Source organism: Gossypium hirsutum, chromosome A01 (genome assembly GCF_007990345.1).
Source record: "Gossypium hirsutum isolate 1008001.06 chromosome A01, Gossypium_hirsutum_v2.1, whole genome shotgun sequence".
In the NCBI taxonomy this organism is placed as follows: Eukaryota; Viridiplantae; Streptophyta; class Magnoliopsida; order Malvales; family Malvaceae; genus Gossypium; species Gossypium hirsutum.
In genome coordinates, this window is record NC_053424.1 from 82364337 (window position 1) to 82380331 (window position 15995).

The 15995-nt window shown below is 34.4% G+C and overlaps 1 protein-coding gene, 2 long non-coding RNA genes and 1 pseudogene across 3 annotated transcripts; 3 read left to right on the top strand and 1 right to left on the bottom strand.

The window, feature by feature from the left end:
• The first annotated feature begins 232 nt into the window (after positions 1–232).
• On the top strand, positions 233–7991 carry LOC107903731 (probable phosphoglucomutase, cytoplasmic 1; annotated as a pseudogene).
• Positions 6589–7655, top strand: LOC121203308 (phosphoglucomutase, cytoplasmic). The gene is made up of 4 exons (XM_041089724.1): positions 6589–6671; positions 7108–7240; positions 7380–7496; positions 7584–7655. The coding sequence occupies exons 1-4, from the start codon at positions 6589–6591 to the stop codon at positions 7653–7655; spliced, it is 405 nt and encodes a 134-aa protein (XP_040945658.1).
• LOC107903732 (uncharacterized) lies at positions 7768–9771 on the bottom strand. The gene is made up of 2 exons (XR_005921843.1): positions 9627–9771; positions 7768–9334 (listed from the first exon to the last, which is right to left on the bottom strand). It is a non-coding gene; the product is annotated as an uncharacterized lncRNA (long non-coding RNA).
• A 3932-nt stretch (positions 9772–13703) lies between these two features.
• On the top strand, positions 13704–15638 carry LOC107948727 (uncharacterized). The gene is made up of 4 exons (XR_005925610.1): positions 13704–13718; positions 14611–15073; positions 15163–15275; positions 15393–15638. It is a non-coding gene; the product is annotated as an uncharacterized lncRNA (long non-coding RNA).
• The last annotated feature ends 357 nt before the right edge of the window (positions 15639–15995 follow it).

Sequence of the window (15995 nt, forward strand, 5' to 3'; positions counted from 1 at the left end):
CTAAAAAATTAATTTTTTTATGCTCCCTGCTGACGTGGCAAGTTAGTAGCACCATATAATTTGGCTCCACCAATTTTTTCGGAGTTTTTTATATTTAATTAAAAAATAAGTTATTTTGATACTTAATTAAATTATTTAAGTTATTTTAATAAAAAAAAGCTCGTTTATTCATCCCAAACAAGGGAAAATATGTGAGGTTTCAAATCGCCCCCTATCTAGTCTCATCCTGGCCTCAATCTTCACCGTTCGCGTTTCTTTCACTTCGTATCAAAAAAGAAAAAGAGACAATATATTATTAAAAAGAAGGTAATACGGGTCACTTCCTCACTTTGCCAGCTTGTTCTCAAAACTAACGCATTTCACTTTGATCTCTCCAACGAGTGAGCTCTCTCTCTCTCTATTTTTTTTTTAATATTTACTTATTTATTTATCAAGAGTTAAGAGATTGTCATTGATTGAATTGAGTTGCATGGTAGTCGTAGAAAGCAAAGAAATGGTGTTCAAGGTTTCCAAAGTCTCGACGACGCCGATCGACGGCCAGAAGCCTGGAACTTCTGGCCTCCGTAAGAAGGTTCCTTTTGCTTCTTAATCGTCCTTCTTCATTTCCTTTACTTTGATCGTTATCCGATATCTCGATCTCCTGTTATATCACTCCGATTTAATTTTTGATCAATTTAATCCGTTTGATTGATGCCTGCTGCAAGCTCTTCTCGTTGAATTAGATGATCTCGTAAACTATATATTGAACTTCATTTTCATAGATTAAGATGTACTTCTATAATATGTAACCGAAGAGAGACAAGGTTATTATCATTTTCGGTGCTGATCTAGTTGCTATTTGAAGTTTTAACTTAATTATGATCTATTTTCCTTTTCTTTTCTATTCTGGATCTGAATCAAGTCCATTCATTATTTAAATTTAGTTCTTTGGTTTTTTTTTTTTTTTTGAGGTAAAATTTTAATGCTTGATTCCTTTTCAGCTCATAGTTTCTCATGGATCTAATAACTATATTCATATGGTTTCTGGTGGTTTGTTTTATATTTAGATCGTATTTCTATATTTAAATGATTATATAATTTCTAATTGTTTATGTTTTGGATGTCTGTTGACCGTTATGGTTTTCAATTTTTAATACTCTGGAGTTGATGCTAAAAAATTAATACTACTTAATAGTTCTTAAGGTCTTACTTATATTTTTTGACTAGTATTCTGTACAGTGTTCTTACGCATGATAGGTAATTAGATTAATAGTTGCCTTCATTGTCGAAGTCCATTTTTTACATGTTGCTAAAATCCGTGTCAAAGTACAGGTTATTTGCACCTTGAGTGATATGGAACATAAACAGTTTTCTATATTTTCTTACAACATTCCTCTGCATATTGATTTACATGTTTTTCTTTTAATTGTATACTGTGGTGTTTTGACCTGTCCAGGTGAAAGTTTTCATTCAGCCTCATTATTTGCAAAATTTCGTTCAGTCAACATTCAATGCCCTTACACCAGAGAAAGTTAGAGGTAAGGTTTTTTGTTGATGCTATGCCTTTTTGTATGCTAAATGTACTTGATAATTTTTACTTTTTAATATTTAGAGGCATAATGTGGCTCTTTAAATATGCTCTTCAAATCTTGGAACTAAGGATTCACTTTACGTACATCCATTTATGTGAGGCTTGCTTAGATTGTGTGCTTTGTTATATTAGGGAAACTCTTATGAAAAGGATGTATCTGCCCTACTTATACTTGGGATATATGCTCAATTCTTTGGGTAGTTCAACAAAATGTTCTAGTTTTATCTTGAAAGATATTTAGTTCATATCATCCAGAGACAATAGTCTGGTCATATCATTTTCTTGATTTTATTTTGGTCTTTTTGTCTTCAAAGTACGGTTGGTTTTTGGAGCTTTGTAAGTTACTAGGTTTTCTTTTTACCTATGAAAATCTTTGTGCCGAAGAGCTAATGCAAGGAGCTTTATTAATTAAAGTCATTCATGATAACTTTATATTATATTTTCTTCAGTTTTTCAACTGTTGCAGTCCGTATTAGTATAGCCCTATATTGGACAGGAATCCTGGGGGACCCTGGGGATCCTTCAATTCTTTTTCACTTTTTCTGATTTTTTTAAGCCTTTTTGGACACTTGACTTTTATCTTTCTGAAGAAATTTTAGAAAAGTAATAGAGGGAAGAAGGGAGGGGAGCTGCTGGACCCTGCTGATACCTAGGTATATGTGATCAAAGGTGTAAAGTGCTGAAGCTGCTAGGACTCTTGTATTGCCTAAGGAGCATAGTGCTAGTTTTAGGGATATATATAACAGACAGCACTGCATGGCTGAATGTATTAAAATTACCAAGTCTTAACTAAAATTATTCTAAAATTTCATCTCAAATATTAGGTTATGAACTGACAATATAACCACTTGCAGAAAACTCTTCTAGTTTTTATATTCTTAATTTTGTTTTTACTGTGAAGAAAACAAAGGGAATTTGCCTTTGTGAGCCTTGATAAAGCTGCCTCACCTTGTTTGGAACAAGGCTTTTTCCAAAATTTTCCTTCACCTCTCTTGCTAGGGATGCTTCTTGACTACATTGGTTTAGGTGGCTATACCACACCCAATAGTAGAGTTATACTATCAATCTTGAAACTAACAGATACACACTTCTTGTTTACGAATATTTTTCTGTATGTAAAAAAAAGGAGGGCACCGTGGTTCAGGTTAAAGACTTTTATCCTAACCCCTTTTAAGAGTACCACAGCTCAGATTTAAGATATTTACCTCCACACCTGATAAGAACACCAACAATTTTGGTATTTTTAAGTGTATAGACAGCTATGGTGTATTTCTGTATTGCCTGCTAATTCAATTTCTAGCATTAGAGGCCTCATCTAATGCTATGATAACATGCAGTTTTAGTTTGTTGGCATGATTATTGTAGAGCATATTCAACTCAATTTCTTTAGTTCTTCACCAGCTCTTTTGGTAATTTATTACTTTATTGGGAAGAAGTCCGTTTCTTATCTTGAGAGATGATTTTGAATCATCTAAAAAAAAATGATGTTAGGAATTCATTTTTGTTTTGTTTCATTTCATTGGTGACATTTCTTTTTCTTGATGACCTATATTCAATGGATTACAATGGCTTTCCTCTTATGTTTGTTCATGGTTATAGGTGCTACACTTGTTGTTTCTGGTGACGGTCGTTATTTTTCAAAGGATGCTATTCAGGTACTTCAACTTTGAACCTAAATGGTTGTCATAAAACTGTACCATCTTAGGAGAGAAAAAACATTTGTTGCTATTTTGTTAAATGGGTGCTCTTTGAAATTTTTGTTCTGTCAATGGCAAATAATTGTTCTTTATATGGACTTCTGTAGTGTACTTTAGTCATTTAAGAGATTCAGGCTTCAACTTACGAATGAATTTGTGGCGGCCATTTCTAAGGGGATTTACACTTGGCTAGTTTAACATGTTCTATGTACTCAGTGCAGTGTATATAGTAGGTGTTTCTGGTTTGTCCAATCATTCTTATGGAACTTTGGTTCCCGAATTGAAACTCATATGTTTTAACTGGATGCAACTGAGGGCCTTTTTAGTGGTTTCTTGTATTATAGTGTCTTCAATGTTGTTGTCGTCTGGTAATAAGTCCTTAACCATTTGTACAATGCGTTGTGTTAAATTGACAGATAATAATTAAGATGTCAGCTGCAAATGGAGTAAGACGTGTATGGGTTGGTCAAAATGGATTGCTTTCAACTCCTGCTGTATCAGCTGTAATTCGTGAAAGAGTTGGTGTCGATGTGAGTAATATTGCTGCTATTGCATTATCTAGTTATTTTTGGTTTATCAGCTTTTTCAGTATTATGTTGTGAGAAGCTACTCAATATGATTTAGTTTTGACAACATTAAGGTTCTTCTTACAAATTTCAATTCCAGGGATCCAAAGCAAATGGTGCCTTTATTTTGACAGCTAGTCATAACCCTGGCGGTCCTCATGAGGTAGGGCGGAGCTGAATTTGTATATTGTCTAAAAACTGTTTTTGCATGCAACATTTGAAAAATGTATGATTGCTTTGGCTTTTATGTCTTTATCACAGGATTTTGGAATTAAATACAACATGGAAAATGGTGGACCTGCTCCAGAGGCTATCACTGATAAGATCTTTGAGAACACAAAAACAATAACAGAATACTTGATTGCCGAAGATCTACCAAATGTTTGTCTTACTTCCCTAGAACAGTACTTTTATTCATCTTTTTACTGTAACTTTATCTTGTTAATATGTTGCATTATCCAGATAGACATTAGTACAATTGGTGTTGCAAACTTCTTGGGGCCTGAGGGACAGTTTGATGTTGAGGTTTTTGATTCAGCAGGTGACTATGTGAAACTGATGAAGTAAGTTATTCTTCCATTGGATGAGTCCTATCTAATATATATTGACTAGCAGTATCTTTCGAATAGTGATCTTTGTTCTTCTCTCATGTCCTTGTCTATGTCCCTTGATTGGAAATTGTTATTATAATTTGAAACTTGAAAGCCCCTAGAAAATTATTTGCACGGGCTAAAACCTTGTGAGTTGTGACATAATTCCTCTTCATATTATTCATATCCTTATTTATTCATTCTGACAGTGTCAGGGTTTTAAAGTTGGCAGCATATGCAAGCAGTCTAAATACTAAATCCTTTTGCCTCTATGTTCAGGTCAATTTTTGACTTTGAGCTTATTCGCAAGCTGCTTTCCTCTTCGAAGTTCACATTCTGGTATGTTGATAAGCCTTTTGTTTTTAAGCACAGGACTCTTTTGATTCTCTGGATTAAACTATATTATTCTTGGTTGAAAAGTGTAACTCTTTCTCCTTGTATTGAAGCTATGATGCACTGCATGGAGTTGCTGGAGCTTAGGCTCATCGCATTTTTGTGGAAGAGCTTGGGGCACAAGAAAGCTCACTGTTGAACTGTGTACCCAAGGTCTTTTAAATTTGAAGAATTTTAGAGTCTGATGATATGTTGCATCTTTTTTTAGCTGAATAGATCACACTTTTCTTTATTAATGCTTTGACTCAATGCAAACCAGGAGGACTTTGGAGGAGGCCATCCTGATCCCAATCTGACTTATGCAAAGGAGTTAGTTGCTCGAATGGGATTAGGAAAATCAGACTCTGCAGTTGACCCCCCAGAGTTTGGTGCTGCTGCTGATGGTGATGCTGATCGTAACATGATACTGGGAAAAAGGTACTAATACTGTCCAGGAAGTCTAGTTAACATCATATAATAATTACACCTCCTGGAGTTTTCTCTTATAACATTTTATTTTAGGTTCTTTGTCACTCCATCAGATTCAGTTGCCATCATTGCTGCCAATGCCGTTGATGCAATTCCTTACTTTTCCTCTGGTTTGAAGGGAGTTGCCAGGTTTTTTTATTGCACTGTTTAGCTTTATATTTTTAGCTTTTAACCTGCTTCCTATCGCAACATATAACTTCTACTCGTGCAAGTATCCAGTTGGTTCTTTAACTATCAATCATATAGGATTCATTGACTATAAAGATTATAAAATTTAAACAACCAACATGCTTATTGTCTCTGAAGCTTAAAAAGAAAGGTGACTCTACATTTGAAGCCTTTGCAAGGTGCACAGAATAGGTGAAATGTGTTTGTATCTTTTCTCTTCGACATGTTCAGGTAATAATAATAATAATAATAATAACAACAACAACAATAACAATAACAATAACAATAATAATAACCACCACCATGACATGACATGAGATCTTAAGTTTATATTTCAACTGCAAATTTCAGAAAAGTGGTTTGTCTTCTGGCCTACATGACATGTTTCTTCAAGCATTTAGAACTCACTGAATCTCCAATAGTAATGTTTTGGATTTAATTAAGATGTAAAATTATCAATATCTGTTAAATCTATTGTGCAATTCAAACTCTGATAAACTTGTTTTAAATTATAATCATCTCTTCTGAAATTGAAATTTAAGATTAATTTTCTCGATTTGCTGCTTGTAGGAGTATGCCTACTTCAGCTGCCCTTGATGTTGTTGCCAAGAACTTGAACTTAAAATTTTTTGAGGTAGTCCACAGAAAATGAATTTTTTTGATAATTTTCCTTCTGGCCACTATTTTTATTGTTATAAGGTAGCTATTTATCTGTTCTTTGCTAGGTACCCACCGGCTGGAAATTTTTTGGCAACTTAATGGATGCTGGATTATGTTCGATTTGCGGAGAAGAAAGTTTTGGAACTGGTAAGTGTTTGATGCTCCGAACATGAAGTATACACTTGGAACCATGAGAAACTTACAAAACATTCTAATGCGGCAGGCTCTGACCATATACGTGAGAAAGATTGAATTTGGGCTGTTTTGGCTTGGCTTTCAATACTTGCTTTTAAAAATAAGGAAAATCTCAATGGGGATAAGCTCGTGACTGTTGAGGATATAGTTCGTCAGCATTGGGCTATCTATGGTCGACACTATTACACTCGATATGACTATGAGGTATGGCATTTTTGTAGTTCATTTCCATGTTTGGCCATAAAGGAATTGGGAGAGTATTAACTAATTTACTTTGTTTGATGAAGAATGTGGATGCTGGTGCAGCAAAGGATTTAATGGCCTGTCTGGTCAAATTGCAATCATCTCTTGATGAAATCAATAGGTATGTATGCATGCCATTTTAGAACCACTAAACCACTTACTGGATTATGCCACTGTTTTATAGTTTCGTGGATGAATGTCATGCTCTTCTTGCACTGTATTTTTTGATTGCTTGAATAATTGAAGTTGATCCTAGGGCTTAGTGCAAGTGGATTTTCACAAGGTTGGTTTCCTGTATCTGTTTCTTATTTTGGACACTTTCTAGATGATTTTGTGAGTCCAAAAGTTTTAAGCAAATGATAAGTTTGACCATTGGATAAATATCCATATTGGACACCCGAACGTGAGTCCATGTACTTAGATGCTGACCATTAAATTTGAGGAAAGAAATTGGGAAATCTTGTTAAAATTATTTGCGTCTGCATTTATTAGGCCTAAAATTTTCCTTTGTTAAACATTTTAGTTTCTTTTGATGGTCATATTCTTTTTGCATGCAGTATTGTGAAGGGGGCTCGTTCAGATGTGTCAAATGTTGTCAATGCTGATGAATTTGAATACAAGGATCCTGTTGATGGCTCTGTTTCAAAGCACCAGGGTATTCGGTTTTTGTTCGAGGATGGATCGCAATTGGTAAGTCAACTTCCTTATTTACTGAAAAGTGTTTGAGTAGATCATGTCATTTTCTAGTGCAGTGAAAAATATTTCTAGAGTTTATCTGTAGCAGCTTTAGTTGAAACATCATTTATTTGATTTTACTCCCTATGCATAGGTTTTCCGTCTCTCTGGAACTGGTTCAGAAGGTGCAACTATCCGCCTCTACATTGAACAATATGAAAAGGACTCATCAAAAACTGGAAGAGATTCCCAAGGAGCGCTTGCTCCTCTTGTGAGCATCCTTGACTTGGCTAAATTGATCCCAAATCCGCTTGAGATCACTTATATATTTTAGGCTGACTCTTGCTTTTGATATCAGGTGGAGGTTGCTCTAAAACTTTCTAAAATGCTGGAGTTCACTGGCCGATCCGCACCTACAGTTATCACATAAACTCATACCCCTATAAGGGTTGTCTGATAAGGCACGGAACTACTTTGGACGAAAGTGAAAAAATGAATAAGCTGTTCAAGGCCTGTCTAGATAACCTACGTACATCTTTGTTATTCTGCCTCTGTCTATGACTACATTGGAGTATCCTAAGTGACTGATAATACTCTAGCAAAATTTTTGACAGGGTTCATAAAAAATAATTTGAACGTTACAGATTCCCATACTCGTATCTTTTTTGGTTGAATTGTCGTCTAAATTTCATTTCTAGAAGGTATGGCGATTCATCTTGTGGTTTTCATTTTATTTTAATGAAATGAAGAGAAAGGGTTTCATTTCTTTTCCACGTCTTATGGGGGCAGACTGGTTGATATTGGAACACTTTAGATTCTAGTCAGATTAGGTTTAGAATTTTAACTTTCAAATTTGAATTAATCAAATTGGATTGAATAGGATTTAGAGGGAGAAACAATTTTTTAGGTCAGTACATTGTTCGCTGAAATTGAAAATGTATTTACATTTACTTGCTAGTTATCAGTTTGATGCATATCTCCAAGTCAGCCGAGTTTAAGTGGCTTAAGAATATTAGATTATGACACATTTATTTACGTAAAATCTGGGTTTTGGTTAAAATGATCAAAGTTAGTTTCATATATTATGGGTTATTTTGATAATCTGTTTAAAAGGAAGGATGTTGTGGCTCTTCAACATGATTACGCGCAATTTCAATGTATTCTGAATGCAAGTGAGAAGGAATCGTTAGTTGTCGAAGTCTCACAGGAGGAAGTTCGTTCAGCGTTATTTTCGATGAAAGGTCTGAAATTTCCTGGGTTGGATGGTATTTTGCTTATTTTCTTGCATAGAGGCATTGGAATCGGTGAAAGGTACATTCTGTTTAGTTTTGTTAGTTGGGCAATGGAAGATGGTCCCTTTTATGCAAATTTAGCATGGGTCTTCTTAGCGCTGATTCCTAAGTCTGCAACAGCGGATAAAATTTGTTATTTTGGCCCATCAGTCTTTTTAATGCCTTATAAGGTGCTGCCCATTGTTAACAGATTACATCCAATTCTCTAAACGTATTATCAGACCTTTTCAAAACAGCTTTCTAGTCGGTAGAAGCACGGCATCTTGATTACTCAAGAAGTTCATTCTATGATGAGTATGCCGGGAAAACAGGGTGTGTCGGTGTTGAAGATTGATTTACACGAGGCATATGATAATCTCATTTGAGGTTTCTTTAACTTGAAGACAGTATTGGAAGATTTCCGAGTACTGGATAAATTGATTGAGTTGATTATCTTCTATGTCCAATATAGTAAGATTGTTTTGATCTGAATTGGGCAGGTAATGAGTGAACTCACTCCTTAGCAAGGGCTGTGACATGGAGACCCACTTTCCCTCTACTTACTCATTATGGTTGTACAGGCCCAATTTCGCCCGGCCCACTAAGTCAAATAAAATCCAAAATAAAATAAAATTAATCAGTCCAAATTACAACAAAATCCTAAGTCCAAGTGGCCCAAAATCTAAAAAAAATTTCAGCAAAAAAGAGGAAGAAGAAACCCTAGCCCCCATGTGCGCCGCTCCCCACGTGCCTTGCCAGCACGTTCAATGCCCGAGGCCTGCCCTCCTCGTGCCAAAACGGCAAAAAGCCGAAATATCCGCCTTTGACCTCGCCGACCCTGCAAAAAGGACAGAAAAAGAACCAAAACGAAACGCAACAACAGAGACAGTGTAGAAAAAGGCACAGACGCAAGCACAGATAATAGAAAATAGTAGCAAACATTTTGTATTCGGCTATAAAACCGAAAAAAGAACCCATTGTATGGACACGCATATTTCAGAAATCAAAAGCAAAATAAAAAAAAAGGGTTGATTTTGATTTTCTCTTCTTTTCGTTCCCTGTTCTTTTTTTTATATTATTACAAATCTATTTTCAAGTAAAAGAATAAAAAAGGAGGAGAGAAAACTTACCCGAATCCGATCTTGGCGTGACTCCGACCATCGTCCACGGTGGAGCCAAGGCTGTTCGGCGATGGTGCGATGATGGGTTTCAAATCCCTAGCAGAGAGAAAAAGGGGAGGGGCTGCTCTCTGTTTTTAGAAAAAAAGAAAGGAAGAAATGAAAAATTTTAAAAAAAATGGCTTTAATAGCCCTGCAAAACGACCACGTTTTGCTTTCCCCCCCCCCTACGCCTCAAAACGGCGTCGTTGAGGGGGGAACTCGCGCGACCCAACCCAGGTAGCAGAGGATCCGCGCGTTTTTAGACCATTGGGTTATTTACAACCCTGGTCCCTCCAAGTTCTATCCGTCTTAATTTTGTCCTTTTTGTTTATTTTTTCATTTTTTTAAAATTTGTCCGTGGGATTTTGCTTGGTTTTCAATTGGGTCCTTGACCCATCGGCCCGCTGGAACGCGGACACCTGTCCAAATATTGGGCTTTTTGCCCATTTAACCCTCGGACTTCTCGCGTTTTTAATTTTAGTCCTCATTGTTTGTTTTATCATAGTTTTTTACCTATAATTTTATTTTTATCTCAATTTAGTCCCAAATATGTTTGATTTCAATTCATTTTGCGAATTTGTTACTTATTTATTTATTTTAAAGCCTTTCTTTTCATACATTATTTATTTTAAGTTATTTTATTATTATTATTTACTTAAAGTCTTTCATGTATTATGTATTTAAAATCACTTCAAACTATTATCCATCTTAAGTTTATGGATATTACTATATTAGTCATTTTAAACTGTTTTACATATTTTTTTTTTAATATTTTTTTACGTCATTTATTTTTTAAACTTTTTTTATATATTATCTATTTTAAATTTTTTATATGTTATTTAGTTATACGGTTTTATATGTTAAATATTTTAAATTCTTTTTATTATTTATTGTAAACCTTTTATTATTATTAGTTTTAATATTTCATATATCACTTGCATTAAACTGGTTTTTTTATACACGTGTATACATTTATATTATTTACTTTAGATTTATTTTTCACATATTATTTATTTTAAACTTTTTATATGTTATTGTTTATCTTAAGTTGCTCTATATATTATTTTATTGTTCCGTATGTTAATGATTTTAAATTGTTTATGCTATTTATAGTATCTATTTTAAACATGTTCTTCCATATGTTATTCATTTAGAATTGTCCTCTTATTTATTTTAAATCGTTCTATATCATTATGTTATTTTTCTTTGATTATTAATATTCGTGTTCAAATGATGTATGTTATATAATTATTGTCGTCATATATACTATGAATTGTTCACTAATGTATTCATAATGTGCTAGCATGCTATATTATTCGTTCATCATTTTTTTAATATTATATCAACCTTCACCCTAAATTCATAAAAAGGGATTCTTCAATAAAGGCAATATTCTGTATTTAAAAATTCGAAAGATCGTGCCCTAGCGTACTGGATTTCGATTTTTTTCGTTTGATCCAAATGACCGAATACCCTTTTAAAATTAAAATGCATGAATTTTGAAAATCAAAAGACAAGTTTATTTTCGAGGGTTTAAAATGTTATATCTTACCGTATTGGATGTGACATTTTATTACTTCGGGAAAAGAAGTTCTTTAGCATCCGCTTCAATTTATCCAAACATCTTTGTAAAATTAACATTGATTAAAAGGGATCGTATTTTAAATTCTTCTCGAGTTTTTAATTTTCGACATTAAGACGTTAATTAATTAATTAGGTACCAATTTTGGGCGTTATGAGGGTCTTAATTCTTTCTCGTACGTAACCGAATCCTGAACTTGTTTTTCTGAATTTCATAGACCAAAATCGTTGTTTTAGTAAATCAAGAATGTTTATTAAAACGATCAAATCGTAAGGTAATCCGATCACACCTCATAAAAAAATTGGTGGCGATTCCCATTTTAATTTTCGTTTTCAAACAAGTCGATCCCGTTTCCAAAAAAATAGTTTCGACAATGGTTATGAAGAAGTTATCGCATTTGGTTTTAGAATATGTTGAAAGAGAGTTATGGTTTGCCATATAAAGTTTCAAGTGAAGGAAAATATGGCGCAAATGGAGATTATCAAGGGTTGTTTGCAGGAGGTTTAGTCAAGCGTCAGGTTGGGCTATTATTATTATTATTATTTGAATCGAAATTATTTCTCTCTGAATGTGGTTAGCAATGAAGCCCTTTCTTTTAGTAATGCTAGCGGTATTTTGCTAACTAATAATCCTGGCATGTATCATGGTGTTCCCATTATCCATGGCAAGATCACTAGGGAGACATGTGTATTGTAGATAAGATTTTGAAGGAACTGGGGAACTGGAAGGGAAAGGTTCTTCCACCTTTTGGAAGAAGATCAGGTTGGCAATTTAGTGCCATCATTCGAATCAATAGATGAGCTTCTTGATAGTTTGGGGATTTGGCAGCTAGAACTAGTAGCGAATGCTCTTCCAAATGAGGTCATAATGGAAATTTTGGCTAACCAAATACCTCAGAGGTTTACGACTCTTACTTTTGGGGTCATGAAAGCAGTGGTAGGTTCTCGGTTGGTTCAGCTTACTCTGCTAACCGAATCGAAATGGAGGCTAAATTGTCCAAACCATATTCGTTTCTTCATTTGGTTGGTGATCTTTTAAATACAAACCAAGTAGGAGCTCGTAAAAACATGAATATGGATGATTAATTTGTGTAGTTGTGGTACTGAGGTCGAGTCCATTGACCATAATTTGAGATACTGCTCAATAGCAAAGGAGATTTGGAGTGAAATGAGAGAGATGGACTTACACTTGTATTTCTTTAGTGTGGATTTCCGTATCTAGATCTAGCATAATTCCCGATCAGATCGTGTGATGTCTTTAAAAGTCCCTTGGGACGTTCTTTTCACAACCGTACTTTTGGGTTTATGGAAATGCGGAAATAAAAGGGTTCTTCAAGGTAAGATACAAGCTGCGGTGGAGATGTTATATCGAGCTCGATTTTAGCTTCAGTGGAGGGTCTTATCCAAGATTATAATGGTAGTTGAGTTTGTTGAAGATTGGCTAGTCTGATAGCTAGCGGAATTATGGGGCATTAGAAAAGGGTTGCAATTGGCCAAGTCTCTCGTAGTGCATAGCCTCATTGTGAAACTAGAGGCGAGACTGGTGGAAAAGGTGTTGTTATAAGAACGTGATTTTTTTATTAGGTTTCATTTTGTAAAATAGAAAAATCATTTGTTAATTTTTATTAATTTGATATAAAAGTATAAAAAATAAGAATATCTTTATAGTATAACAATACTGTATAAATATATTTTTTAAAATTAAATTAATGTTTGATGATTCGTGATATTAATTCAATCAAATATTTTTAATTAAAAAAGATATAACAAAACTGATAATAATAATTATTTATATTATGATAGTTAAGTTTATAAATATTTTAATTCTTTTTCTTAATGGTAGTAGAACGCATTCTTTTTAATCGATCAACATGGATGAGGTCTCATTGATGCGGATATCATGAAGTAACGTAAAGTGTAAACCAAGTTTATCAAAGAAACTAACGGCATGTTTGGTTGGGTGTATTGGCATAGCCAATACACCCCTAATCGGTGGGGCCTACTTAAGACGCCTCTATGCCATTGTTTGGTTCGTGGTTTTTCTATTACGGCTGTAATACGCGACTAACTTAATCGGTGAAATCCACCGATTTCTAATACACCCCATTTGCTCAGATTAGGCTCCGCATAGGTTTACCATCCCTGTTATACCCTCCCATCTGCTTCCCCGTTTCTCTTCTGTTCCTTCTAGCCTCTGCCGAATTCGTTGTTGGCAAGTTAATCCCCTCCAGATTTGTTTCACTCTGCTGATTCTGCATGTAATCGGTTTCCCCTTTTCTGATTACAGCTTCTTCTTCATCGCACTGTGCCCGGATTTGGTCATTTACAGGTTAGTGTTTTGGGTTTTTAAGCTTTCCATTCCTCCTAATTTATTCCTCTTCTTGGTTGCCTTGCCTGCGCCTAGTTATCGCCATTTCTGCTTCTTTCCAGGCTCCACTCAAGGCTTCAATCTATTTCAAAGGAAATCCATATTCATTACAGGTTAACTAAACCTTCAATTTACAAGCCATATGTAATCATGTTTCATTTTTTTTTAATTTTGGGTCTCTGCAAGATTTGTTCTTTTTGGGGTTTTGAATTCTTTTTATTGTTATGTTTAGTTAATCCTTGAATTTATGTTGTTTAGAGATGGTGAATTTAACAGAAGTAATATAGTTGATGTCAGTATTCATGTCTGTGGAAGAAATGATTAGAAGAGTTAATTATAACAAAAGAAATGGAAATAAGGTACAATTCACTGCGTTAAAAGCAGTACCTTTTCGTTGAACAAAACTCCACCAGTAGGGTTATATTTGTCGATAGATTTATGGATGAATGCCTTCAAGTCTGGACTGTTTTCTATCTCAAGAATCTTTAAGGCTGGGAAGTCAACAGTATAATCTTCATGGAAAAATCCAATGAGTTTCTGAAGATCTTTCAATTTGAGGGAGTTCAATCGAGGGAAGCAAATTAATCCTCTGTTTTAGAATGTTTCTTCGATCTGCTTCTCCATTGATATTATCTCCTGCATGCATTTGCATTCACTTACTTCCAAGAAAATTGATGGTAATTTGAATTACGAAATAGATTCAGTTTAAATAGTTTCTTGGTTTGCACGTTGAAGGAAATTGGGTTCTTTTCTTGGAGCATTTGTGATTTACTTTTGTAATACTTGTTGTAAATCTGTTCATAAGGAACTCATAAATGCTATGGCATTTACAACAATTTTCATAAGTTGTTCATAAGGATGAGGGTGCCAAGGTTTTAGGAGTTTTCTAGGGGGATTCACTGCAGTTGAATTTCTGTTAAAAGATACAGCATTCTTTGGAATTTGAACTGGTTGCCTCTGTTTGCTTAAATGAATTGACCTAATGTTTCCCCCTGATTGTTGTAGATATGGAGAACAGTGCTGTTGCTGCCTTTTAAGCTCATTACAGTATTCTTGCATGAAGCAAGTCATGCAATTGCCTACAAACTTACCTGTGGTCATGTAAGAAAGCCCTTTCCTTTATCACATGTCATATGAAGGGTTTAAACATGTCTTTAATGTGACCATTAGATTTTGGCTGCATAATTTTTCTACTAACCCATCTTGCTGGTTTTAGTCTTTGGATTATGGTCTGCTCAATTATCAATGTTCCTTTATCAGCCAACTAGTCTAGTTGAAGTCCTATAGGTGTTATTTGGAGATGTGCGTGTAAGAAGTGACTATTTTTAATGTGGCAGGAACTTGTTGATGCCCCGGATATGGTAAGAGGCCAAATGAACTTCAAGAGGCTTACATTGACAGATATCACAATTGACATTCCACGTGTTCCCAAGAACAAATGGGTTGATCGAAGCTATGGAGAAGGCTGGTAAGGACGACGACAGCTTTCACCAGCATTTGTAATGTTATTTCTTGAAGATATGTTTTCTTTCTTATCACTCTTATGTTAACTTACAGATGTTAAGAACAAATGGGAAAGTAGCTCGTGGGGTAGAAAGTTGATTGTCCAGAAGAGAAGAGCATCTCTCAACGACTTTGATAGGTTCAAGCTTATGTTGGCTAAGATCAAGGTCAGTTTCCGATACACCCCCTATTGTGTCTACCCGTTTTATACCAGAGTTCTTTTCTTGAAAGCACTTCCTCAAAACTTCAATCGAAGCTTGACGAGCTGTAATACGGTTTTGCAGAGGTCTGGAGTCATCAAGCAAGAACTTGCTAAGCTGAAAAAGGAGAATGCATCTTGAATTTGATATTGAATCATGGATTTTTGTTAGTTTTTGTCATCAAACATTCTGCAGGTTGTTCTTTTTTGTAATTTTTTCTTTTATTTACAAATGATTAAAAAGATTAAAGATCAGTTGAGAGATCTTTGTTTGCTATATTACATATTTTATAGTGAGTTTAATAGCAGGATATTGCTTTGCTTGCTGCAATTTTTCGTATCAAAATTCTGGTATTTATTTATATTCCCTTTATAGCATAATGAAAAATAAGACACTTAAGCTGTTTAAGTTTATAAGCTTCAAAATAAAAAGTTTTGATGTATTGTTTAGACAAACTCGAGCTGCTCAAGCTAGATATCGAGTTAATTATCTTACCTTAATTTATGTGTGTATATACTAAGTTTTGCTGATAATAAATATTAACCATTCATTCAGATAATTTTCCTATACATATGTATTTGTGTATATAAAATCATGCATTTATAAAGTAATAAAACACTGTCCAATACAACCAAGCATTTGGTTTAAATGATTGATACATGATCAAAACAAAAAGAATAAGAAACA

What these genes read in the sequence shown, in the direction of transcription:
- LOC121203308 (XM_041089724.1), top strand. Translation starts at nt 6,589, where the DNA reads ATGAAGAATGTGGATGCTGGTGCAGCAAAGGATTTAATGGCCTGTCTG. An exon ending in TCGAGGATGGATCGCAATTG is followed by an intron (nt 7,241 to 7,379) that starts GTAAGTCAACTT and finishes CCCTATGCATAG; the next exon opens with GTTTTCCGTCTCTCTGGAAC. An exon ending in AAGGAGCGCTTGCTCCTCTT is followed by an intron (nt 7,497 to 7,583) that starts GTGAGCATCCTT and finishes TTTTGATATCAG; the next exon opens with GTGGAGGTTGCTCTAAAACT.